Genomic DNA, 27827 nt, shown 5'->3' on the forward strand with positions numbered 1-27827 from the left:
AGTGAACAAAATGATAAAAGCTACTCCATGATGAGTAACACTCAACTACAACCAAAAGATAGTAATAATTTAAAGCGTGACACTGACTTTTTAATTTTTTTGAGGAAGGTGTCTATTGATTTTATATGACACCCCACTTGGTTACGTGAACCAGTAGAGCTAGCTAGCTACCATATATGTATATATATAGTATATATAATTCTTTCATTTTTTCCAACCATTAACTTAGTATATAAACACATATACCTTCATTGCTCCATTTCATTCTTGTGGCTCAAGCAAGAGTTTAAGAAAATTTTGAAGTGAAAAAACAAAATGGAATGTTGTAGCCAAAAAAAGTTTGATAGAATGAAACCAATCATAGCTGTTGTGTTCTTGCAAATTGGATATGCTGGTATGGATGTTTTATCCAAAGCTGCACTGAACAAAGGAATGAGCAATTATGTACTCGTTGTTTATCGTCACGCCGTCGCCTTCGTCGTGATTGCTCCTTTTGCACTGATCTTAGAAAAGTAAGTTTAATCTCTTTATGTGTTTATATAAAAAAAAAAAAAATTAACATGAATGTTAATGTTAGTACATTTTTTTTACAGGAAAGTTAGGCCAAAGATGACATTTTCAATCTTTATGAAGCTAGTGGCTCTCAGTACACTAGAGTAATTTTCTGCATGGCTAATCACTTTTTTTCATGGAAAAAAAACTTTTTTTGATTCTGATGTTTTGAATTTCTAATATCAGGCCGGTAATCGATCAGAATTTATATTTCTTGGGAATGAAGTATACAACGGCTACTTTTGCGGTCGCTATGTTCAATGTCCTCCCTGCCATAACTTTCGTCATGGCTTGTATTTTCAAGTAAAATTTTCATCTTTACTCATAGCGGAAAAAAAAATTCAATTACCAACAGATATTAGAGACAGACATAATATCTGTTGGTAATCGAATTTCGTCTGTCTCTAGATTTCTGTTGATAATTTAAATTTCTTTACTATTTTTTTAATTAATTTGGTTTATTATTTTATCTAGACTTGAGAAGATAAAAATGAAAAGTGTACATAGTCAAGCAAAGGTGGTTGGAACATTAGCAACAGTTGCAGGTGCTATGGTTATGACATTGTTAAGAGGTCCAATACTTAATATTTTTGGGACACATGGAAACAGTGATCAAATCCAACATAATAGTGGAGCAAATCTTCAACATGCAATAAAGGGATCTATTATGATCACAATTGGTTGTTTTAGTTGTGCTTGTTTCATGATTCTACAAGTGAGTTTTCATCGAAACAAATCAAATGATATTTATATGTTTTCTTCTTCATCCCTATTTTATGAGTTCGGACACACACAACACAATACCAATACTGACACATTAATATCACACAGACGCACTTTCGAGGTGTCAGTGCTACAGAACTATTTACTAATAAAGTTTAATTAATTTTTGTAGACAATAACACTTGAAACATATCCGGCTGAGTTGTCACTTACAGCATGGATATGTTTATTGGGAACAGTTGAAGGTGGCATAGTGGCTTTGATTATGGAAAGGGGTGATTATTCTGTTTGGTCTTTGAATTGGGATACAAAACTTTTGGCTGCGGTTTATAGTGTAAGTTTTTTAACTATTAGTGAACATAATTATCGCTACCTTTTGATCATTTCATTAGAAAAATGAACATCACTTTTGATAAAGTTTAACAAGAGTATTTAAAAAAGTGATTAAAAGTTGAAGCCTACACTAACATCCAAAGGCTAGTATAAGCAAGGTTTAAAGGCTACATATATAATAGAAAAATGCAAACACAATCACTATGCACTAATGGTAATGGAAGCACCTTCATGTTTAAAATATGGTGAGACTAATTTTGTTTGTGTTGTGACCATAATTGTCAATTTTGATCCCGACCCAATTGTTTAATTGGGCGGACCGAAGAAACTATTTTCTCATTCAACTATTTAGTTTCTGGTTAACTCTCATATTAAACTATTCTTTCTGATTAAATAATCTCGTATTTTGCTCTTTTCATAAAATCCAAACACTTGTCAATCAAATAACACGGAGGCCCTTGTGGATCTCTCTTCTATCCGATGAAATCACAAAACAAACAAAAAAAGCGATTCTTTGTGTTCCTAAGATAGACATTGCGAGTTTTCAACCACTTAATAAACTTTGTACAGTGAAATATTTTATGGAAAATTGATGAAGTACAAGAATAAATCATGTCTGACATCATATTCAAGTTTAATCAATGAATATTAATTATGGATAAACATAAAAATAACATATATTAGTTGTTTTTAACTATATTTAGAGATTAAATTAAGGGTAATGTTAACGCTAAATTAAGGCACTATAGTTTAGAGATTAAATTAAGGATAATGCTAACACATACTTTCAATTTATAAATCTTTTAATTGATATCTTAATATACAAGTTAGCATGATCCTTAAATTAATGATATATTTTATAGTTTAGCATCTTCTAACTATTAATTTAACATGAGTGCTAAGGGATTAACTAAATTATTGGATAAGATAATAGTTTAAGTACTTTTATTAATCTTAGTATTTTAAAAACTAAATAGATGAAATATTGATAATTTAGATATGAAATGGACCAATTATTCCATATAAAGCTATCTTTGCAAAAAGTTAAATATAAACAAAATGAAAAAGTTGATTGAGTCATGGCTGTTCTGTCTTGTGTCAATCCACAAATGAGAGCTGAGTGTTACTTGAAACAATATTGTCATTAATAAACCAAACAGTAATTGCAACATAATGTGATTAAAACATTGATAGAAGCAATTCATATTATAATTATTACTAGTATTATTTATTCTAAATTTTAAATATATTATTCACATGCAGGGTATAGTTTGTTCAGGAATGGCCTATTACATCCAAGGAGCTGTTATGAGATATAGAGGACCAGTTTTTGTAACAACTTTCAATCCTCTCTGTATGGTCATTGTAGCTATCATGAGCTCTATCTTTTTGGCCGAGAAAATATTCCTCGGAAGGTAACTATTTCTGACAGTATAAAATATCTTTACACTCTTTACACTGACAATGATGATTTATGTATGAGTTAAATACGTAAGCTAGTTATTAATATTCTGATAAACTTTTTAGGGTGATCGGCGCGGTTGTGATTATTTTAGGATTGTATTTAGTGGTGTGGGGTAAAAGCAAAGATTATGACACACCAAATTCAATTATTAAAGATGAAGCATTACCAGTTAAGGAAAGTACAGTGAGCAATGAGAAAGTGGAGAATCCTAATCCTAATCATGAAGTCATCACTAGCAGTAATTTTGCTGCAATAAAAGATCAAGATGAACAAGTGTGAAGAAATCAAAAAACTTCTCACTTTGGTAATTTAACAGCATCAACTATGTATGATTTGTAGTTGAGGTTTCTGATGTAACTTTATGATTTGTATTATTAGACAAAAAAAAAAACACCATTATGTGGAAACTTTGATGCAGGGTATTAATTTTAAATGATACCATCAAATTCACAGGTCTATCAAATAATATATTTAAGGTTTAATATTTTTTTATCCCCCCCTTTTTTTTTTTTTATAGGATTAAATGCAGTTTTGATTATCCAAATTTTTTAATTGTTTGATTTTGTTCCTCAAAATTTCAATTATTTGCTTTTGGTCCCCCAAATTTTTTAATTATTTAATTTCGACCCCCTAAATTTCAATTGTTTGATTTTGACCTCTCAAATTTGTCCTTTTTTACATTTGATAGTCCTCTAATGACATTTAGATTAAACTTCTCTTTTATTATTATTATTTATTTTTTTACATTTTCTCTTTTTTTTTTAGAAAAGTTTTTCTTCTCGGCAATTCTCTTTTTCTTATTTAAATAGTTAAGTTTTGAATGTAATATCTTGAAAATCTTAAATATTCTATTCAACATATGTTTAATATATAGGAAATTATTTTTTACAAAAAAATAATAGACCACTAACTAATTAAAATAATAAATTCTTTGGCCAATAACTCCTTCATATTTAAGCATAAAGATCCGAAGTCTAACAATTCTATTGGGTCATATTGAATTTCTATATTTTTATAGAAGATATTGTACATTTTTCCATATAATAAAATAAGTTTGTTAAAAGGTTCACACATATTATTGGCTAAAGAGTCTGTTATTTTAATTAGCTATTTTCATTAGCTAGTGATCTATTTTTTTGTTACTGATCTATCTTTTTTATTGTCAAAATAATTTGTCATTAAATATATGTAAAATGAAATAATTAAGATTTTCAAGATATTCCGTTGAAAGCTTTATTATTAAAAGAGAAGAAAAATAGAACCCGTGAAAAGAAAATTAGAAAAAAAGAAGTTAAAAAAGAGATAAAGTAATAAAAAAAAAGTTTAGTTTACATTTCAGTAAAGACTATCAAATATAAAAGGGGATAAATTTGAGGAGCCTAAATCAAGTAATTGACAAACTTCAGGTGTCAAAATCAAACACTTAAAACTTGGAGGGGCAAAATTAAGCAATTGAAAAACTTGGAGGATCAAAATTAAACAATTAAAAGACTTGGGAGACCAAAATTATATTTAAGCCATCTTTTTATCTCCTTTATCAAATTTGGGGTTATTTTTATTTTTTAAATTAAAAATTATCCATATTAATCTTTACCTCTTCAAAATATATTATGTATTATGTTTGTTCTTTTTATCAAATTAACGATAAGTTTTGGAATTATTTTTTTTCGTCGTTAGTTAAAAATATTAATATGATATATTTTGAAAAGTTAAAAAATCAATACCAACATTTTTAAATTAAAAGATTAAAATCAACTTGATATTAAGATACATGACCAAAAGAATATTGTCTATATTTAACTAGTATTGAGAACTTGTGCAAACAGAGACAAATTTGCCAAAACAGAATAGTAACTAAAATAGTGATTCAGCAGTATCTCATTTTTTGTCACTATCATATTCAAGATGTCTTCATTTTCCTGTCGCTTTGTGTCTTACACTATTGTTGCATCACAACATTGATTAATAGTATTCACTAATCTTTCATATTCTTGCTATTAAACAAAACTCCTCAATAATGCTTACTTTAATCTCATTTGTTTAAAGAAACACATATATGATGGGACTCAATTCTGAATGGTTTTAACAAATATCTATATGAAAGCTCAAATATCAATTTTTTTATTTTATATTGTCTCATCCGCTCAATGTTCCGTAGGGCTTGTGAAGCATAAGAGTGATAAATAGACATGTCTGTTCTGTTAAAACCCGTTCATCAAAAACCGCATAAAAAAATGGGACGGGCTACTTATCAAAAGATGTTTGTCTTTAAAATTAAGTTTGATTTTTCTCATATCTTGTTTGGTCCAATCTACATCAAGTTTATTTACTAAATCATTATTTATAAACAAACCATTGATTAAAATATCTCGCATTTCAAAATCATTAGCTTTGCAAAAACAGAGTAAAAGCAACAGAAATAGAATAATGGAAAAGCATCACAAATAAATAACTGGAAAGTAAAGAGTTAAGGGATTAAGAGAAAAACACCATAGATTTATAGAGGTTCGGTCTAATGAAGTGACCTATTCCTCTCTCCAAAAACATTTTTTTTTTAAGTTTTCACTATGATGGGAGCTTTTGATAGACTTTTTCCTAGAACCTCATTATATTATATAAAGATTAGAGTTTTAAAATGGCTAACTTCCTAACTAACAATGAAGTTTTAACTGTATAGACCTCATCAAATAATTGAGAGCTTTTAACAGCAAACTAAGCTCACGAACCGACTGAGAGTTTTAACTATAGAGATCTCTCCCACCAAACAAAGATTTTATTTAGTTTACCTCAACAACCAACAAAAGCTTTTAATTTGGTATAACTCACAACCAAAATAAAATTTATTTCCAATTAGAAATTACGACAACTCAGAGAGAGAGAGAGAGAGAGAGAGAGAGAGAGAGAGAGAGAGAGAGAGAGAGAGAGAGAGAGAGAGAGAGAGAGAGAGAGAGAGAGAGAGAGAGAGAGAGAGAGAGAGAGAGAGAGAGAGAGAGAGAGAGAGAGAGAGAGAGAGAGAGAGAGAGAGAGAGAGAGAGAGAGAGAGAGAGAGAGAGAGAGAGAGAGAGAGAGAGAGAGAGAGAGAGAGGTATCTCAAATGCGTTTTTAGTGTGTTAGAAATGAGAAATGAACCCTACATTTTTAAAAAAAAAGGTGTTACAAATATGAAAATATCCATGGACTTTTAAAGGCTGATAATTTATTATCGATATCATAGTTGATTGAGAAGTCTAAAAATAGAAGGTTTTCAAAAGATCCATTGCATAATCAACTACTAACCTTAATAGTTGAATATGACGCGTTGCAAAAGGTGATAATCAATTATGCCTAAAGAACAATCGATTATACATTGTAAAAGGTTTTCATAAAGAACTTTTTGAGTTCTTAGCCAATTATCTAGGCAAAAAAACATGTTTTTTATGGTAATTTTCATGAAAGAATAGAGGCTATTCAAAGGGTTGAAAGTGTATGTGTAATTTTCATTAGTAAATTTGAGAGTTAGTCTAATACTTTTACAAACACTCATCACACGACACAAATTCGACAAGCTTTCACAATTTCTCTCACCAGGGCCGGCCCAATTAAACTGGAGGCCCTGTTCTAATTTAAAAAATAGCCCCAAAATTTTTTTAAAAAAATTATAGTGATAATGATTAAAAATAACATATCAAAAACATAATTATATATTATTAAAAAAACATTTAACTATAATTATTTTGACTTTAATCAATCTCATTATTGAATTTTTATCATATAATTATTGTTATTTATTGAATTTTATATAATATTTTTTATATTTATTAATATTAAAGTAAAAACATATGAACTTTTTAAGATTTTGGGGCCCTCCAAAATTTGGGACCCTGCCTGCTGCTCCTGCACAGGGTCGGGTCTACCTCTCACAATTACGGAAAAGTGATACCATAACGGTTGGAGAAGTTTTACCACAATGGTAGACCAACCATTGTGAGGTAAGGTGTGATTGTATGTATGATGCTTTTCATTACAGTTGCGTGGCCGTTGTGATAAACTAGGTAGCGCTATACCTATCACAACGATTAGCTTAAACAACCGTTGTCATAAATATAGGGTCATGGGCTAGATACCCAGGTGCAACCAAAATCAAAACGCTTAAAAGAATTACATTAGACTACGGGTAAATATCAGAGTCGTTGTGGTATATATAAGAGTTTATTATAAAATATGGGATTGCTTATTTTTCCTTGCCCCTCATTAATCATATACAACAATTCAAATAGATTTTTAAGATAATAATCTGAAAAATTAAATTATTCTTGAAAAATAACTTAAACGATAGAATATTTTTCGAATTGTATGCATATTGTAATTCATAATTTCCTCATTAACCCATTGAATTTGATTCAATCTCAAATTCTTCAAAATAATGTTGATGAATGGATGTCTTTTGAGTCTTTCGCACAAAATTTAATTTCCTCTTCTTTTCTAGTTTATTTTTAAAAAAATATGGAATTGCAGCAATGACATCCATTTTGAGTCTTGAAAAGTATGGAATATTAAAATAATGTAATTTAACTTTTTTGTGTAAATAGTGTAATATTAAAAAAAAATCTTATACACATTTTACCTCGGTTTTTGTCATAAACCGAGGGAATAAGTTTGGCGTGATTATTTAGAATAATGATCACCATCCTAAAACAAATTTGTGTCGTCCATTTCATGAGTATCAACACTTAAAACACCTTCATTAGTGATCCGTATGAAACCTAAGAGACATCCATTATTAAAGCATGCTGAATATTAACATTTCTAATTTAGATGAAACATGAAGCGCTTGAAACCCAAAGATGCTTGAAAAAGTTCTCTATGATGTATTGCAGGAGCAGAAAATTATCTGTGTTCAAGTTTTTTTTCTTAAATATTTATTTAAGTCGAAAATCATATATTTGAATATTGATATTAATTATCTTATATTTTTTTTCAGCAGAAACAAATTCATGCAAGATCTGTATAGAAAAATCTTGCACCCAACATTTTATCTTCCCTAAAATTCAATAATTCAAATATCTAAAATCTAGATCTTCAAGGAATTTTATTTTTATATAGATCTTATGAAAATTTGATTTTAATTTTAATTTTTTTTTAATATTTTGTGTGAACAATGTAATATTCTAGATAAATAATGTAACAATTTAAAAAAAAAAAAAATCTTACCCATTGATTTTCTAGTTATACCGAGATATAAGATACATTAATTTTGAAAATAATAAAAGTGTTGCAGCTGGAGTTCGAACTCATGTGCATATAACTATACCTGTCGGTTTTTATCACCGAGATGTTAAGTCGTTACTTTTCATGTTTCCCTTTGTTACCTCGTTTCTTTAGCCGAGATTAAATGCATTTCGTGTCCAAGGTGTCATGTGTTTTTTGTAGTAGTGTATAATCGATTAAGAAACCTTCTAATTGATTACACCTCTGATGTAGTAAAAAAGTTTATATTTTACTAAATTATAATCAATTACGGTTGTAGCCTAATAAATTATGATGTGGATATGGCCCAAAAATTGTTTCTATTCGTTGTCAAATATTTACTATATAAAAAGGACGTATATTCAGTTAAAAGACACAAAGTGAATCTGGAAATTACTCATTCTCTAACTTTCATTTACTTTTTTTTATAAATTTCACATTCACTTAAAATTAGTTTTTGTGTAATTGTTGGTTAATTTTATTGAAGAGTAATTCAATATTCAGAATATGAGCATCAGAAGTTCTGATGTGGGCTGATCTTCTGATGGTTACTCAGAAGATAGTGTTGACCAGAAGTTCTACCTTCTGGGTCCTGATAGTTTAGCTATTTAGTTAGTAAGGGTATTTTAGTATTTTGTAGTACTATACTGTTTGTACCTTAAACTTGTTCACTAAGTTTAATCTGTTAGGGCTTAGGTGGCAATTTTTCTTTTGTATAAATAGCCTTGTAGTAACTATCATTTATCAACAACACAAGTAGTAGAATATAATTTTATTCTCTCTCATTAATCTTGCGCCGTTATTCTCTTTGTCATCATCTTTATTCTTTGTGCACCAACAAATTTTAGTGTTGAGAATGCGAAACACTTAGTAAGATTAATTGTTCTTGTGTAATTGTTGGTTAATTTTAGTTTGTTTGAATATTTGAGCTTTAGATTTTTCACAACAATCTACCAAGTACAAAATAAGTTGATTGGGCATAAATTTAACCCTTTTCTCAACACATTGTTATACTATTACAACCTCCACACAATGCTAATACAAGTAAATATCAATACAAGTTGGATAATACTAATAACCATATATCTATACAAGTTAACACCAATACAAGTTGGATAATAGTATAGTAATAAACATATATCCATACTAATGTACCATAATCCTTGAAGTAACTATTTCAAATTTAACAAAAACTATATTTCTCCAAACCTATTATGCCCTATGACATATTGACAGCTCAAAAATTGCCAGAGCTGCAGATAGATTCTGTCCCTCCCATTCCAACATTGATCATCAATCAACCTCAAAAAAACCAAATCCATTATGCTCCAAAAAGCTGCATAACAAATCACTATTCCACATAAAACCCCTATCTCCAATTCTGTAACCATCCAATCACTACAAGAACCTTGTAACAGAGTCTATGCAACTCTGTGCCCTAGTTGCTAGCAACATAATCTGCTCTTCAGCTTGTACTTTAGCAGCAGCACAACAACAAGTAGAAGATAACACAGCAGAATCTGTAAATGGTTTTAAGGAACAAGATCTTGAGACAGTAGTAGAAACAGAACGAGTAAGATTCTTGTTTTCCATGTTCATGTTCACTTGTGCCGTGAATAATGAATACACTGGTCTATGATCAGAGAATTTTGACTCTCCTCTAACATACATTTTCTGATTCAATCCTTCTCCTTTCCATAGAATTCTATCACACCTGTTTCAAATTTTTCAACCAAATTTTTATTTTTAACAAAAGACATGAATCATTAAATTTAACAAACCTAGGAAACATAAAAAAATGTTACCATGCAGGAGTACGTGGTTTTTCCTTGGATTTACATGTTTGTGCAACGTATTGATCTGAGTTTGTTAAGTATTTGTAAGTAGGAGCAAAATATATGGATCCTTCATTCCAACCTTCAAATATTCTTCCAGCTTTTTGCTCCATTCTAAGCTGATCTTTTTCTAGTAATGCCTTCAAATTCTTCTTCTTTAGTAGCTCGTGTATGTCGTCGAAACCCGCGGCAAGTCGATAATTCAAATCCCCCAACCAAATAATGTTACTACACAAATATACAAAATTAATTAACAACTAATTGATAAAGAGAATGTAAATAATTAGAATCATCATTATTCATGTGACTTACTCATGTTCTAATATGCCAAGTGAGTGAGAAAACTTAGTTCTCTTAATGATTTCCGATATGTTCAAATTTCTTCGCAACTCGTCACCATATTTCTCTCCAGAGGCCAAATGAGTACAAACAAAGCAGAATGTAGTTTGAAACAATCTCATGCTAATTGATATTGAACCCTAAAAAAATAAAATAAAATAATTAAAATAAATTAACATCAATTATAATTAATCTTAAAATCGCGCCTACGGTTAAATAATATATAGATCAAATATATTATTCATTTTATAAGTCAATAACGAACCTTATTTCCGAGATAGCCCATGATGCCCGTGCCAACTCGAGACACTTTCAAATTACTAACATGATTGCGATAATCAGCGCGCACCCACACGCACAAAAAAATACCAACCATTTGCTTGCTGGCTACTAGGCTAAAACATTGCTTCTCATTTGGGCTTTCATAGTTGGTTGTGTTTAGGGCTTCATGAATAAGGCCCAACCATTTTGTTGCTGGGCCACTATCCTCTGACCCAAGAACATTCCCAGCATTTAAAGGTACTATTTCTTGAAACCTATTAAAAAGAAAAACCAATACAACAAAATTTAGACAAAATTTGTCTGCACCTCAGCGAATATTACTGTTTAACTATCAACTGAGCTAAGTTAACCGTCAACATATCAAAAGTAGTATTCATTTAATATTAATTGTCAGAGTAATTTAAAAAATTAAAATTAAATATTTTAAAATATTAAAGAATAATTTAATCATGGTGCAAAATCTAACTGCACTCAATATTTAAATCCAAACACTCTACCATAGTTGTAACAGTACAGCCGCCATAGACGATCCATAAGACAGATGTTGATAAAACTAGTACTCCTAGATTATTTAAACATGTTTAATTTAATTAATTCATGCACAAAATCAAACAGGTGGATTGAATAGAATCTAACTAAAAATAAAATCAAAATAAAAAAATTGTAATAATTGTTAAGTGGTAGATAGCCAAATAGGGGAACATAGTTGATAAGATTAAATATAAAAATATGGAAAAAATAATAAATATACCCAATAACATATATGTGAGCTGGCGAAGTAGACGTAAGCCAATTCCTTAAGTCCAAATCTTCATTTGGTGACTTCCCCCCAACATTCCACGTCCCAACAAACATCCTACATAATAATTTATTCAAATTTGTCGAAAGTCAATAGTAATAATACATAAGATATGTTTTGCTTAATTAAGCTAAGCACATATATTTTAAGCTAAAGTTATAGTATAGCCACATGGTTGTTTGAGATATGGGTATGATGGTAGCATTTACCTAAGGTTTAGAGGATTGGTGTTGATAGAAGGTTTTTTCTCTTCAAAGACCGAACATTTTACGCCAGTTGGGGATTGCTTCAACCACCCTTGAAAATAAGGCCAAATATTAATTACTCAATAATCCAAAATAATTGAAAAAAAAATTGACAAAATAATAATAACTGCGGTTGATACATCATCTCAACAGTTAATCACGCTCTGATCGCACGTTCGTTGATCATCTAGACTTTATATATCCTCTTAGAAATCAAGAATATTATAGTACGAGATGATGATCAACAATCAACAACCGTGTGATGAGAGTGTGATTAATGAACATAAATATGGAGTCTCGAGTTTGAATCTCAAGGAAATAGTATAAAGTTTTAACTTCACAAATATCATTCCAAAATCTATTCCAAAACGCTAGATCCAAACCTATGAGAAACTATTTAGGTATTAAAAAAATAAAAAATATTTCAAATCAAAAAAAGTGTTGGCAAGTTACCAGAGAAATTATCTGGTACGAGGATGTAACTATCTTGTTCTGAGTGAGTCCCACAATGATTAAAAAAAAAAAATTATTCACTTTCAAAACGTAAAAAACGTGAAATTAATGAAACTAGTAAACTCTAACAAAAGAATAGAGTTTCACCTTTATCAGTGTAGTCTGAAGAAAACTTTTCAGAACTGTTCTTTGCACTAAGCCAGTTCCTAATCGCTAGTTTCGACCATGACTGCAACACCAAAAAGAAAATGAAAAAAAAAAAGTTTCTGTATCAATGAGAATATGGGAAAAATATAGTATATTATTATTGGCATAGCCATAAAGGTTAAGATAATAAGAGCGAGTGATGAATGAAACTCTACCTTGGTTTTTTTCGATTCTATTTTCATTGCAATTTCACCTTCTAGATCACTTAAAACTGAGGAATATAAATAAGATATTAATACAATGAACACAATATTATCCAATAGGAAAAATAAATAAATAAATTAAATAACTCCATTTGGAAAAAATTCATTAATGGAATTAAGTCATATATAGAAAAATATAGTATATGAAATATAATATCATAAGAGATTTTCAACGGTAGTATAAAAAAACTAGTTGTAGGAAGAACGGGGACATGCATGTTTTGAGTATAAAAAAATGCATACATACTATAATATTTAAGATATAATACTACATATATAGAAACTTCACCATTTTGTTCAATGTTTTGTGCTTTACATATTGAAAAAAACTGTATATATAGGTTTGAGTTTCTTGAAAGGCAGTATGAAAGGAAAAATATGAGGGTAGTAATTATTATAGAAGAGAATGAAAGGCAGATGGGATGTTATGAAAACTTGGGTCAATGGCATTGCTAAAATAGAGTGATGCGTGCAGGTTTTGAGAAGGAAAATACTAATACTAATACTAATACTATCAAAGTGTGTTGTTAAAAAGATAATGAAAAAAGTGAATAAGTGGTGGAAAAAAGCACTTACAAAATTTGACCAAGAACGGGGACGTAACGGAGGGTTTGAGATTAATGAGAGAATGATGGTGAAAACGATAAGGCTAGTTTTTTAGTGAAGGTTTGATGAGTTTTTGAAATGGAAGAAGGGAACATAGATGAAGGAATTAAGGGTATAGTGTTTGTGAAAGAAAAAGAGGTTTTGAGTTTTCAGGTGTTTCTTGGAAAAGAAAAAAGGTTGTGTATGAGTTGTGAGATTTGAGAGAATATGGGATGGTGTGTGTTTGTGACCTAGTTTTCTTTTATATAGGAGTATAGGAGTGTACTATGTACGTAAGAAATTAAATATTTTTAAAAAGTTAGTGTAACTTTGTAATAAGATCTCTAATTGATTAAAATATTAATTTTTGGAGGGGGGAGACCACTTTGGAGGGGTAAGACCACTTTATTAGTGGTGTTCTGGCAGTTTTGGGTAGAAAATAGTAAGAACAAATCTTGGCCGTACACCTTTCTTGGAAGGCTAGTTGGCACCCTATACAAGTTTTTTGGTTTACCCAAACTTAAGGGGCAGGCAGAAGGAGAGATTTCAAGACTTAAATAAATGAGAGGGGAAATAATGTAAATCTATCAATTCTATTATTTAATACATATATATATATAAATAAATATTTAGAGGATATTGAAAAATATGGTAATTTACTTTATATATATATATATATATATATATATATATATATATATATATATATTCTAAGTCATTGAATATATATGACACATTTGCTACGAATTTGTGATAAAAGAGCTAGTTTATACTCCTGAGGAGTATTGTATAAAAGAGACTTATCAACCTCTTTACTAAAGTGTCTCGAAGGAGATGAAACAGTGTACACTTTAACTTAAGTGCATGAAGGGATCGATGGACAACACTTGGGAGGTCGGACCCTAACCAAAAGGATCCTTAAAGTCGGATATTATTGGTCATCCATAGTCCAAGAAGCTAATGCCATAAGCATGAGGATGTTGACAACGCCCCCATCTAAGCTTTATATGTTTCATATCTTGACAACATGATCACATGAAACAGAACGTACACCCTAGAGACCTTGCACGAAGAGTTAATTCAAGGAATTTTGTTGAATTACCGAGCTCAAATGATAATTTGGCTATGTCCTCAGGTTTTACCGACATGAACCTTAAACGATTGTCTGGTGTAATACTTTGATAAAAACAAGATAATGAATTTTGTTGAATTATATGATTGTCCTTTCCAAGAGTGAAGAACATGAAATATGATTAATAAGGTGAATGAAGACACTGTTGATACGACCCCATCTTGGTAGCTAGACACTCCATAACGCAAGAGATGGAACCTAGGAAATGTAAACTCCAAACTACGTTGTCACCTGGGGGCAGGGAAAGGGAACCGACCTTTGACTTGGCACAATCCCTAGAGACGCAAAAGCAGAGAGGACACCTAACTCGTCCACGTCATTAATACGATGAATTAAAATCGTTAACGATCATACGATGAAACAAAATCGTGAAAGACTATATGATGAAGTAAAATGATAAAAGACTATATGATTAAACTAATTATGAAAGACTATAGAATGAAATAAAATCATAAAAGATACGATGAAATAAAATCGTCGAAGATTGTATGAACGTGTAAAAGACTATGCGGTACAAGAAAATCATGCAAAGTCAGGTAATGATCAAAGCTAAAAGAAAACGATGAAGAAAGTTCATCAAAGCCATATGGCAAAAAAAATATAGTAATAATAAATTTAAGTCACATGATCTCAAGGAAATATTGTTACAATCACTGAAACCACCTACAAATTACAACTATCAATCATCCATAACAAATAAGGCTTATTCCTTCTCACAATCTAATTTCCCCTCCATGACCTTTTTCTCTAAATTCAATTGTCCGTGAGGAATCTCTATTCTAGGACAGAACAATTCCACTTGACTTAAGGAATTCCAAAAGCAGGCCTGCATGGCATTTATGTTGTCTTTGAGAGAGCCGTCAAGATCCTTCTTTGTCTTCTCTAGACAGTTCTCATAAACCTTTGCCTCCAAGGAACAACCATTTTCTCTTAATGAATGACAACCTCAAGATCTTAAATTTTAGAAGATGAAGAATTCATCACTTCTCGAGCTTTTACCAACTTTTCCCCTTTCTCTGCCACTGATCCCTATAGGAAAGGGAATTTTGTGCAAAGTTCGAAAGAAACGCCATGTATCTCTATGTATTTCTGAAGACCAGTTGACGGTTCTCGAAGTTGATTCAGTTCATAGAGGACATCGACGTATTGACCCTTCAAAACCTCTTTTACCTTGGAAGGTTTTTTGGATGCCAACACCTTACCTCGATTAGCACCAGCCATGGAAATCAAGGTTGCACCTCGTTGAATTTGGAAGTTTGTCTCTACCATCAATTTCAGCTTATTTATATTTGATGGATTCTAAATATAATCGCAATCCCTTTCCAGGAGACGTGACTGAACTTCCCTAGAGGAACGGGGACCCTTGAATCATAAAGAATTTGAAATGCTTGAATGTGGGATAAATATCCAAGCTTCCCTCGGAGTAGTTTCTCCCAGGGCGGGTTTCGATGACTTGGACTTTTTGGCAAGGTTTCTCTCTAGAGCCTAATTTTTGCCATAATCCCTTTTAGTGATGTCGTCCACAGAAGATAGGTTCAATCATGGGACTTCTTGCCCCGACTTTAAGAAGAAGGATGCACATATGTTTATGCCTACTCAGCAAGTGGGGCATTCCCCCCTGAACTTCCCCCATTTTTTTCTACCGGGGTCGAACTGGAATTTTGAGAAGGAGACGAAGATGTATCCTTCTCCACATAGTTTTTCTTCCTCTAGAAAGTATCACGGACCAGCCCCATAGTATCTACAAGATAAATAAAAGTATTGAAAAAATACTAAGAAGACAATGAAGAAAAACTTAAAAAATGTCCCCTCCTCAAACCAAAAAGATCATTTCTCTCTTGATTTGTGGTTGCTTCTACAACGGACCGAGTATCAATGTACTTTCTCACCGGTGGGACGCGAGTCAGCGCCTTTGTAGATGCAAAGTGTCGTCTTCTTTGTGTGTGAGAACACTTATGACTTGCCTTCAAGAGGAACAGGGGTGCCTTGTTACATCAAAGTACTTGATGGGATCTTTGAACTTTCTTTACAATTGTCTCTTGTAATTCATGGTTTAGTGCCTTAAACGTTGTTTGCTACTATGTTTGTTTGTTGTGTTTGTTTGTTGTAATTAGTGTCCACTAGTTCAATGTGTAATAATTTGTTGTATTTAGAATTTACTAAATCATTGTGTATTTATTTGATGTAGTTAACATTCACTAATTCAATGTGTATTTATTTTCCACACAGGGGGATATGAACCTAGTGAGACATGGTTGCATCTTTTTGTTGTGCTTTGTGTTATAGAGGACCGTTCCCCAGACACAAGTAGCAACCTTGTCCCTACCCCTAAGGTATGACTCGGGTCAAGGTGCACGTCTCTGGACTATACTACATAACGCTATTGGATTAGATAGATCTGGTGGGGGATGCGTTAGCTATATTGATAAGACTTCTCCTTGGATGTGAAGCTTGCCTTAAAAGACGGACTCCCACCATCTTGCACGGAACACGTAATATTCTTTGTGATTGCACCACTTAATAGTTAGAATATCAATCATCGAAACTAAGCAACAACTTTAAACTCCGACAACTTAGCAAAATATTTAATTAATATAAGCAAAGGTAAGGATATGATGTCTTCTTGTATATCATATTTTCTTCAATTGGTTAGGGCGACGGAGTAGTCGTCCTTATCTTTGTGTGCCTGATGGGGCGATGGTCCAATTTTGGGGCTTCTAGGTCTTTGTAATTAACAGGCACCACTGGATGGTCAGCTTCGTTAAGGACGTAGCTTGTTAACTGCTGAATATATTTTGAAGCCACGAAAATGTATTTTCTAGTGGCTTGATGTGATGCTTTCTGTCAAGCAGGGTGGTAAGGTCCTCACTCGCTTCATTTGATAATCTCCTTACGGATTAACAATGTCAGGTAAGGAATTAAATATAAATGTCGGCCAGAAGTGTCTTTGATGAGATCTTCTTCCCTACTACTAGGGTTTCGGGTGTTTCTTCTCTATGCATATTCCATGAATTTCTGTTATCCTGTAGGCTCGATCATGGAGATTTGGTAGTTTGGTCAGGTCGGACCGGTAATTGATGCTTAGAGGATGTTGCTTATGAGTTATCTCATATAGACTCCTACATTGGTGGAAAATATTGTGATAGTCGGGAAGCTCGAAGATGTAGTTTTCTCAAAGTTCTCGTTCTTTGAACGTATTTGCGCCCATACATCTTATTTTCTTGATTTTGTGCTCAACAACCATATGGAAGAGGAATCTTACCAGGAGATCTTTGCTAAAATAAATTGTGGTCCATATATATGTGATGAGGAGAAGGTGTAGAAAAGTCTGAAGGCTTAATACTTTGCGTCATGGAGGTACGTAGCATCATTCGGGGTGATCACTGCTTCAATTGTAGATGATTTTGCGTTGGAAGTTTGTTTCACATTGCTATGACTAAATAGATTTAGTCGTAATACGAGCTTCATCACAAACTATAAGATTTGACCTAAGCACTCTCATTTCATCGTTCAAATATCCTTTATTACTTGGAGAAGGTGCTCTGGTAATGGATCTACGCTAGTAGTAGTTATGAATTCCCCGTATCTTCAAAGTCTTCAAGCTACGTATTACGCGGGGACATATAATTGAGGAGATGCTAGATCCTTAGTGGTGTTATGTAGAATGAAACCATGTCACACGGTGGTGAAAGACTGAATATGAGACACCATGGTCGCCGCTACAATAGAGAAGTCCCACAATTGATTGAGAATGATGGAAGCCCGTAGTTGGGCTTTGACTTTTTTTGAAAATGGTGGGGATTGTTTCCCCATTGAAAAAAATGATTTTGTTTGATGTAACAAATTTGGGTTTTGAATTTTGTTTTTCTATGTTATTATGAATTTTTTTTATAAATATGGTGAAATGCAAACTTAAATTAATTTGAAATTAAATTAATTTGAAAATAAAACAAATGAAACATCATGAACAAGGGCATGATCATAAGGAATAAAGACATTGATATAAGTAAATTGTGATTCAACGAAAAAAATATCCCTAGAAACATAATTACTTATAGTTCCAGATTTACATCCTAAAAAATTGCAATTAGTTCTAGACTCATACCCTAGAACAACACATTTTCTAGCCCTAGGTCAAAATTAGCTATAGATTAGATTAATATTAAAGCATAAGATAGACATCCAAAACTTTCAAATAATAAAAATTAAGTGGTTTAGCATATAATAATTCAAAGGTATTTTAAATTTCAAAGGATGAGTAGTAATTCTATTAATGAGAAATGAAGCATGATGCAAAACATATGACCAAAAAGGCTTATGTAATTTTGCTTGAAGAAAAAAAGAAGGACCTAATAAGATTGAGTAGATGTATGTGTGTTCTTTCAACTTTGGGATTTTGTTCAAACTCAAGATGTTTGATATAAATTAGCTAAGAAAGAGTAAATATTGGTCATGTGAAATTCTAGATCATTATCACTTTTAATTGTTGGGTCCTACTAACCAGCGCCCCGGGAGCACTGGATAAGGAGTAATAAATAACTATTAATCAAGTTTTATTCTTTTATAATAAATGAAAATCACATATATTTAATTATTAAATTGACTTAAATTAACTTATTCTCTCTCTTTCATTTAATACATAATTTATATGCTTGAAACAAAATAAAATTCGGGATTTGAATTTCATAACTTCATTTCAATATTATTATAATTTTAATATAAGAACATGATATATTATAAACAAAATGAACTAAAAAAAATTAAAATTCTTTAAAAATTAACTGTAAAATATTGAATTTTTTTAATAAAAAAATTATATTCAATTTAAATATTTAAATGTTTCGATAAAGTTAAGAAAAAAACATTAAATTAAAAAGTAGTTGTCATTTTTGAAAATGAAATAGGCAAAAACAATAATAAATAGTAAATAAAAATGGAAAGTAATTAAAAATATGTAACGTAGTTTTAAAATTTTCAATTTTTTATCTTAAATAACACTATTAATAAACTCTCTTTTTAAGAATATTAATGAATCTATCACGCAATTAATGATCCTTAACCAATGCCTCCGGGGCACTGGTTAGCATTGCCCTTAATTGTTTTTATTTTTTTGTAGAAAATTGTATGAAAAAATAAGAAACAAAGTTTTCATGAGTAATTTAGGTCAAGATTTCGATTTCATTAAATAGGCTCAATTGTATCTATTAAAATCAACCACATTTAAAAGAAAAATTAGAATTACCATATAGAGAATTAGTTTTAATAGATCAAATCAAAAATATTAAAGATTGAATAATACTTGAGGAAAAAGAAAGTATACATTGTTTAGTTAAATGACAAGAGTCATATATCAAGTCTTTATTCACAGTAATATACGAGAAATATTTATAGATAGTATGAGAAACATTGTGTGATGGGTGACCTAGTGATCTGAAGTGCAAAAGATCCAAAGTAAGGGCAACATTCACATGTTTATGTCTAAAAACAGTTATTAAAATAATTGTTAACAATACAATTATGCTTATAACATGTTAGATTATTAATGATGTAGAGGCTATTCTTGAGCTCTACATGTCCAATCATCTTGTTTGAATTCATATCCCGAATCATACATAAATTGGGTGAGAAAATCAATTGACATTATAATAATTGAGTTAGTTTAGATATGAAAATTAGGCTAAAATGAAATTCAGGTAAAGACAAAACGGGTTTGAGATATAAAGATTCATTAAGATGTAAGGTGCCACAGAGAATGATGTTGTTAATGTGTTTTCATTTGGGAATATAACGGTAACATGTGAATTTTTTTAATATTTTATAAAAAAATATTTTAGGAATGAAATGTTTAGCCATTTGAGTTTGTGATTAATATCTTGGAGGAAATACGTCATTAAAGTAACAACTTTAAATTAAGTGATTTTTTGTTGTTGCAGTGGCTGCAAAAGTACAATAGTATTCTTGGACACACCTTAGGAAAGAAATGATACACATATAATTTAACATGGAAAAAATCCTTTTAAATAAGGAAATTTCTTCACCCACCTCCTAACCTTCTTGGCCACCTCTGGTGAATTTATCATAATACCCCTAGTTTCGGAAGTTCATTTCCGAAAACGTACTTTTTTTAAATAAAAAAGTGTTTTCGGAAATGTATCTCCGAAAAAGTGTTTTTTTTAATATAAAATATTGACTTCGGAGATGCATCTCCGAAATAAAGTTATTTTTCAGAAAATGTGGTGTTTTCGGAAGTTCATCTCCGAATTCACCCCCTTGGAGGAATTCGGAAATGTACTTCCGAAATATTGTCTGGACAGAAGAAAGATGAAAAACAAGAAAGATGAAAAACAAGAACGATTCGCTTTATTTAATCGGGTGAAGATTACATCGATCACATTACATAAGATTAAAGTTACATATTGTTAAAGACGGGTAGGTGGGGATGAGTCAACATTTTGATAACGTCGTCCGCCGATCTTTGAAGTTTCGCGTCCAACTCGATCGGGCCCTTCGAAGAAAATCGGTCGAACGATGTCCACATAACCGCTAAATCTTCGTCGTTCTTGATCTCAAAAGGTGTGAATTCAATGGCTCCCTCGTCGTTAAGCGATGGCGAGCGGTACTCGAGCTTGACAACCTTTCGATTCTCGGGATAGCGCAAAAGCGTGTTGAGCGACGTTATCAACTCCGCAAACGGCGTGTCGCGCGAGAAGCGAAATTGGAACGACATCGGGTAGCCGGTGGTGAAGTAGACGAATGCTAGGTCTGGGTAGGTTTGTGTCATTTGTGTTTCTAGGTGTGAAGAGGATGAAGAAGAGTGTGTTGTATTTATAGACTTATTGGAGCAATGATGGCCCAACAAACCTTATCCTGCCTCAGGAGACATTTCGGAAATGAACTTCCGAAAATAGGAGGCAGACAAGCATATTTCGGAAGTTCATTTCCGAATTATGCAGAAACAGACATAAATTTTGCATTTTGTTGATTGCTTAATGTGTTGTGTAAATTGGACAAATGGAATTCAAAATAGACTTAAATTACACCATGATGACATAAAACATACTTATATTATATATGTATTGAATCAGTCCGATTTTACATGATAAACAACAATACATACAAAAATGATCATTACAAACAAAAACGATCCGGAACAAACTAAAATTCACCGAACCAATCGGTGGATCCTAAGTCCAAAATAGGTTCGTTCTTCGACCGCTCTCTATTTTGCTCGCGCTCTTTGCTCATCATTTCTTCAAACTCCGCCATTCTCGAAACGAACGGATCCGGCCAAGTCTCCGCCTCATTTGAACGATGTGCCATCCATTGACAAGAAGTAGCCGGTATAGGACAACCCGGTTTCAAAAACACTTGAACAAAGTGTCGCGATCGTAGATACCCGATGCATATGATGCGGCCCGACGTGTCCAACGGCGGTCGACTATGAAGTGGAAAGAAAGTCTCACTTAGTCCAAACCTCGTCAAATCGACGCACACCATATCATATGCACTTGCTATTAGATGACCCATCTCGGGGAATGACATCCACTTCGAAACCGGAGCGATACCGGTAAGTGATGGAACAAGTGCATCATGAATTTTCGCAAACTTTTCTTGATTTTCATATAGTCGACCGTAGATGTCCCGATAAGAAGTCAACTCCGCAATGAGTTCCCGTCGGACTAAAGTGTGATTATTTTCCCCTTTACCGAGCAAACCTGCAACGGCCCGATATCCACAATTGTCGTCGCCTCCAACATCAACGATGTTATCGATATATTTGTGCATAAAAGTGGCATCTCATCAATGTAGACAATTGGTGATTTTTTGATCGGCGGTGTGCGAGGTGGCTTCGAAATACGGGCTCCTTTGTTACCACTACACTTGGACTTCGGTGTCGGTGAATCCGGGAACGATGCATCAACATGTTCAAAATAGGAAGGAGATCGTTTTGTTGACGTGTCATCTTGTGTAATTTTGGACTTTTTCGGTGCACCTTTCGTCTTAACCGGTTGAGATGGCAGTTTCAAGTCGGTGGTCTCCGGAAATGCGATTTTTCGCAATTGCTCTTTTATGTGCATTTTGGTGGTGTCATCCGCTTTAGCAAACTTCTCCATTATCACTTCCAACTCGTCGGAGATGGTGATTTTGGAGTCATTTTCCTTCGGCGGGGCAAAATCATCAAAACGAAGTTTCTTCCAATGGTCGGCTACCTCATCCATGCGTATTGGTGAATTCAACTTCTTCTTTTTTGAAATTATACAAGCACACGGAAGGCCGTATGTAGTTCTAATGGTACTGTTAGTTACCAATTTGTGTAAATATCTTAGGTAATTTTTGGTAACTCTCAAGTCTTTTTGTGGTTAATAAGTAGTATTTTATTGTCATTTGGTATATATTTATTCTTATATTTATATTATTGTTGAATAGTTCTTATCTTTGCAATCTATGTTGGATTTTGTAGTTTTTATAGATAATTGGAAGCTTGGACCATGGAAAAAGCACTTTGAAGATGTTCCAAGACCAAAGCCAAGGATTGCTGAAAAGAGGTAGCGCGCTAAGCGAGGTTGAGCCCGCTAAGCGCGCTTTTGAAGAAAAGAAGGAAGTTCTGGCAGAGAGTTCCGCGCTAAGCGAGGTCTGGAGCCCGCTTAGCGCGATTGGGCGGTTTGAGCAATTATTGATAGCGCGCTTAGCGGGCTGCACCGCGCTAAGCGCGGTCTGCGAAACTTTGTTTATTTGTTTATGGGCCAGATCACTTTTTAAGTGTGTGGGAGATATTTTAGAGAGAAACAAGAGCAATATACACTGTAGCAAACCAAGAGTTGAAGATTGAAAGCCTTGATCGTCGATTAATCGCCATTTGATGCTTGTTGATCTTCATCCTTACCTTCTTGTGCAAGCTACCATTCTCATGGATAGCTAAACCCCTTTTGTATCAAGATAAGATGTAATCTTCCTAGCCTTTTGTATGTTTTTCTTGTGAATATATGTGTATGAACAAGTGATGATCAATATAGATGGTTTAGTTTGTTTATTAAAGCTTTTCCTTTGGTATAAATGTTTGAGACATCAATGTTTGTATCTAGACCTAACTAATCATCTTTCAAACTATAAGTTGCAGACATGGATTTAGAGTTTGATGTTTACTAAGTATCGGTTCTTAAAACGTTATTTGTATTGTTTGAACGGTGGAGAAATCGTCGGTTAAACAATACGGTAAATCTAACTATATCGTTGCGGACACGGACGATATAGGTGTCGATATGTAATTATATTGATCGTTAGCAAGTTCATAAGCATCTATTTATAAGGAAACATACAAATTTAGGTCGATGAAATCGAATCTTGATACATTTTCTTTAACTTAGAACTTTCATTAATTTACTCTTTGCTACTAAAAGAATTGAATGATCTTTTGCAAACCTAAAACTAAAGTAACATTAACTCAAGACAAAATAGGCTATAGAACGGCGGTGATATCGCAATAATCCCTGTGGATACGATATAAACGAAAAGTACACCACAATACTCTTTCAACAAAATGGCGCCGTTGCCGGGGATTGTTGTTTAGATATTGCAAGCATTGCAATAGTTTGTTTTGTATTGAGTCTTATAATTAATATCTTGTTTCTAAATTTATTTTCCTTGTGTTTGTTAATTTGCTTGGTTAGTTTTTCAGATTACAGTTTATGCGAGGACGTGTACCTGCAGATCAACTCCTTTTTGATCCTGAGATTGAGAGGACTGCTCGTAGAGAGAATAGCAAAACTCGTAGGAGGAGACAACTAGCTAGGGAAAGAAGACAGCAACAAGAGGCATCTTCTTCTTCAACTCCTGTTGAAAACTTGGTTGAGGAAGAAATGGCTGCGGATCCTCCAGCTCGAGGGCCATGTGTTAACAGCCCTCGTCTCAATGCACAATTTGCTCGTGATCAGGCCAATGGAAGAAACTCCGAAATGAAGACGGGGTTACTTCAATTATTATACCAAAATCCGTTCACAGGGGCAGATCACGAGGATCCATTTACTCATCTAACAAAGTTCTACGAGATCGCCGGAACAATTGGTGCTCCGGAAGACCAAGAAGAGCAGGTGTTCAGGAGACTTTTTCCTCATTCCTTAATTGGAAAAGCTAAGGAATGGTACCTTGATCAACCTAATAATGTCATGACAAATTGGAACGAGTTAGAAGAGAAGTTCTTGGATCGGTTCTTTCCTCACAATAGGTTCATGGAAGCGAAAACTTCTCTTGCGGTGTTCTCTCAAGGTTCGAATGAATCTCTCAATGAAGCATGGGAGAGGTTCAAGTCCATGGTTAGAAAGTGCAAAGGTCATGGGTTTGATGAATTGTCTCAAATCCATATCTTTAGAAATGGACTCCAACCTCAACCAAAAACTCTTTTAGATGCTACCGCGGGTGGTTCGTTGATGTCAAAAACTGCTGCAGAAGCGATTGCTATCATTGATAGAATGGCTTTGAACGATCATCAAGGGCAACACAACCGTAGTGCATTGCAAAGAAAACCGGGAGTTCTTGAATTGAATACTAGTGATGCAATACTTGCTCAAAACAAGTTATTGACACAACAAGTAGAATTGCTCACTCAACAAATGTCAAAACTCCCTCAACAAATCAAAGAGATAAATGGGAGCCCTTCTAAAAATCAACATGTGATGTGTTGTGAATTGTGTAGGGGTGACCATCAAACTGGTTTTTGTCCTCCACCGGGTGAAGAGGTGAATTATGTGTCTAATCCTAATCAAGGATATGGTGGAAGACAACAACAACAACCTTACAACAATAACCAAGGTTACCAACAAAGAGGTAATCAAGGTTATCAACAAGGATGGAGGCCGGAAGCGGGCCCATCGAATCGTCAAAATCCTTATCAAGGCGGTTACAATCAACAACCTCAACAAACAAAGCTTTCTATCGAGGACACTCTTAGCCAATTCATGCAATTGCAAATTGCAAGCCAAAAGAGTACGGATGCCGCAATTAAGAACCTTGAAACTCAAGTCGGGCAATTGTCAAAGCAACTTGCCGATCAAAACAAAGGTCCTTTTCCGGCTACTACACAAGAAAATCCTCGTGAGCATTGTAAGTCAATTCTAACTCGTAGCGGTAGAAAAATTGATATGGGTGTAGGAGAAATAGTTGAGGAGGAAATTGTTGAGAAAGAAAAAGATAGGGTGATTGAAGTAGAAAAAAATGTTCAGGGTGATTTAGTTGAAAATGAGAAAGAGAAAGAATTAGTGGAAAAAGAAACTCTTGAGAAAGTTGTAGAAAAAGAGAGAAAAAAATTGAGTGTGAGTGAAAAGGGAAAGAAGAAGGTGGATGATTCTATACAAGTGAAGAAATTACCTTACCCTCCCGGTCCGTCAAAGAAAGAAGATGCAAAGCACTATGCTCGGTTCTTGGACATTTTTAGCAAGTTGCAAATCAATGTCCCTTTTTCCGAAGCATTAGAGCAAATGCCGATGTATGCGAAATTCATCAAAGACATCATCACTAAGAAGAGAAGATTCTTGGATCCGGAGGTAGTAACGGTGAGCTCTTGTTGTAATGCGTTAATTCAACGCACTACTCCGATAAAATCAAATGATCCTGGGCGGGTAACCTTACCGGTGTCTATTGGAAATGTCCACATAGGCAAAGGTTTGGTAGATACCGGTTCTAGCATTAATTTGATCCCTTTGTCAATGGTGAGAAGATTAGGAATCAATGATTTGAAACCGACAAGAATGACGTTATCATTAGCAGATAAATCCACAGCTCATCCTCATGGAGTTGCGGAAGACTTGCTTGTCAAGGTTGACAAATTTTGGTATCCTGTTGATTTTATCGTCATAGACATGGAAGAAGATCCTGAGATTCCATTGATCTTAGGAAGGCCTTTTATGAAGACGGCCCGAATGATGATAGATATTGATGATGGCTTAATGAAATTAAGGTACCAAGATGAAGAATTATGTCTTGATCTCTTTGAAGCCATCAAGCATCCTAATGATGAGGATGATTGTTTTAGAATCGATGCTACCGAAAGAGCTATTATGAAAGTGGAGAATCAAATGCACTTGTCAAATCCTCTTGAGAAGACTTTAATGGAAGCTCTCGAAGTTCTCACCAAAGATCAAGAGAAGGAAATCGAAGATTGCTTGAGAAATTTAGAGGCTTGTGAGGAGATGAATCCATTTGAAACTCAAATTGAAGAGTTGAAGGATGAACCTAAATTTGAAGAGCAAAAGGTTGAGTTGAACGTGTTACCGTCTCACTTGAAATACGTGTTTCTCGGTGACAATTCTACTAAGCCGGTTATCATTAATAGTGGTTTGTCTAACAAGGAAGAGCATCGATTGAAGGAAGTGTTGACGAAGAATCAAGAAGCAATAGGATGGGTTTTATCCGACTTGAAGGGTATTAGTCCGGCCTATTGTATGCATAAGATTATGTTAGAAGATGATTTTCGGCCCGTGGCACAACCTCAAAGGCGATTGAATCCAACCATGAAAGAAGTTGTTAGAAAAGAGGTTGTGAAGTTATTAGAGGCGGGTATGATTTATCCCATCTCCGATAGCGAATGGGTGAGCCCGGTGCATGTGGTTCCTAAGAAGGGTGGATTGACAGTTGTGAGAAATGAGAAAAACGAGTTGATTCCTTCGAGAGCGGTGACCGGGTGGCGAATGTGTATTGATTATAGGAGGTTGAACCAAGCAACAAGAAAAGATCACTTTCCATTACCTTTTATGGATCAAATGTTAGAGAGGTTAGCCGGAAGAAATTTCTATTGTTTCTTGGATGGTTATTCGGGATACAATCAAATATCAGTGAATCCGGCGGACCACGAGAAAACTGCTTTTACATGTCCTTTTGGCGTTTTTGCATACCGAAGAATGCCATTTGGACTATGTAATGCTCCTGCAACATTTCAAAGGTGCATGCAAGCTATCTTCTCAGATTTGATCGAAAAAAGCATTGAGGTGTTCATGGATGATTTTTCTGTGTACGGGTCATCATTTGACTTGTGCTTGAAGAACCTTGATGTGGTGATGGAGAGATGCATTGAAACAAATTTGGTTCTCAACTGGGAGAAATGCACTTTCATGGTGACGGATGGGATTGTTCTTGGCCACAAGGTTTCTTCAAAGGGGCTTGAGGTCGATCCGGCAAAAATTGAAGTTATTGAAAAGCTTCCCCCTCCGGTGAATGTGAAAGGCATAAGGAGCTTCTTGGGACATGCTGGGTTCTATAGAAGATTCATCAAGGATTTCTCCAAGGTTGCAAAGCCTTTGAGTAATTTGCTCAACAAAGGTATGGAATTTAACTTTGATGAATCATGTCTAAAAGCTTTCCTAGAACTTAAAGCAAATTTGACCACCACACCCATAATTGTCGCTCCTAATTGGTCGCTTGAGTTTGAACTCATGTGCGATGCGAGTGACTATGCGGTT

At 33.4% G+C, this 27827-nt stretch overlaps 2 protein-coding genes across 3 annotated transcripts; one reads left to right on the plus strand and one right to left on the minus strand.

The window, feature by feature from the left end:
* The first annotated feature begins 225 nt into the window (after window positions 1-225).
* LOC131622875 (WAT1-related protein At2g37460-like) lies at window positions 226-3557 on the plus strand. Its single transcript, XM_058893894.1, has 7 exons — window positions 226-512; window positions 594-656; window positions 739-855; window positions 1027-1267; window positions 1448-1609; window positions 2872-3023; window positions 3136-3557. Exons 1-7 carry the CDS (start codon window positions 316-318, stop codon window positions 3350-3352), a joined length of 1149 nt encoding a protein of 382 aa, XP_058749877.1. The 5' UTR covers window positions 226-315; the 3' UTR covers window positions 3353-3557.
* A 5693-nt stretch (window positions 3558-9250) lies between these two features.
* LOC131622876 (type I inositol polyphosphate 5-phosphatase 8) lies at window positions 9251-13498 on the minus strand. 2 transcript variants are annotated; one of them, XM_058893895.1, is made up of 10 exons: window positions 13239-13498; window positions 12615-12670; window positions 12400-12481; window positions 12253-12291; window positions 11764-11851; window positions 11507-11611; window positions 10739-11009; window positions 10447-10613; window positions 10105-10362; window positions 9251-10013 (listed from the first exon to the last, which is right to left on the minus strand). In XM_058893895.1, the coding sequence occupies exons 2-10, from the start codon at window positions 12639-12641 to the stop codon at window positions 9698-9700; spliced, it is 1353 nt and encodes a 450-aa protein (XP_058749878.1). In that variant the 5' UTR covers window positions 12642-12670; window positions 13239-13498; the 3' UTR covers window positions 9251-9697. The 2 variants fall into 2 exon arrangements, with proteins under 2 accessions (XP_058749878.1, XP_058749879.1); XM_058893896.1 differs by lacking the exon at window positions 12253-12291.
* Window positions 13499-27827: the final 14329 nt, after the last annotated feature.

This window comes from Vicia villosa, unplaced genomic scaffold, assembly GCF_029867415.1.
Source record: "Vicia villosa cultivar HV-30 ecotype Madison, WI unplaced genomic scaffold, Vvil1.0 ctg.000045F_1_1_1, whole genome shotgun sequence".
Lineage (NCBI taxonomy): Eukaryota > Viridiplantae > Streptophyta > Magnoliopsida > Fabales > Fabaceae > Vicia > Vicia villosa.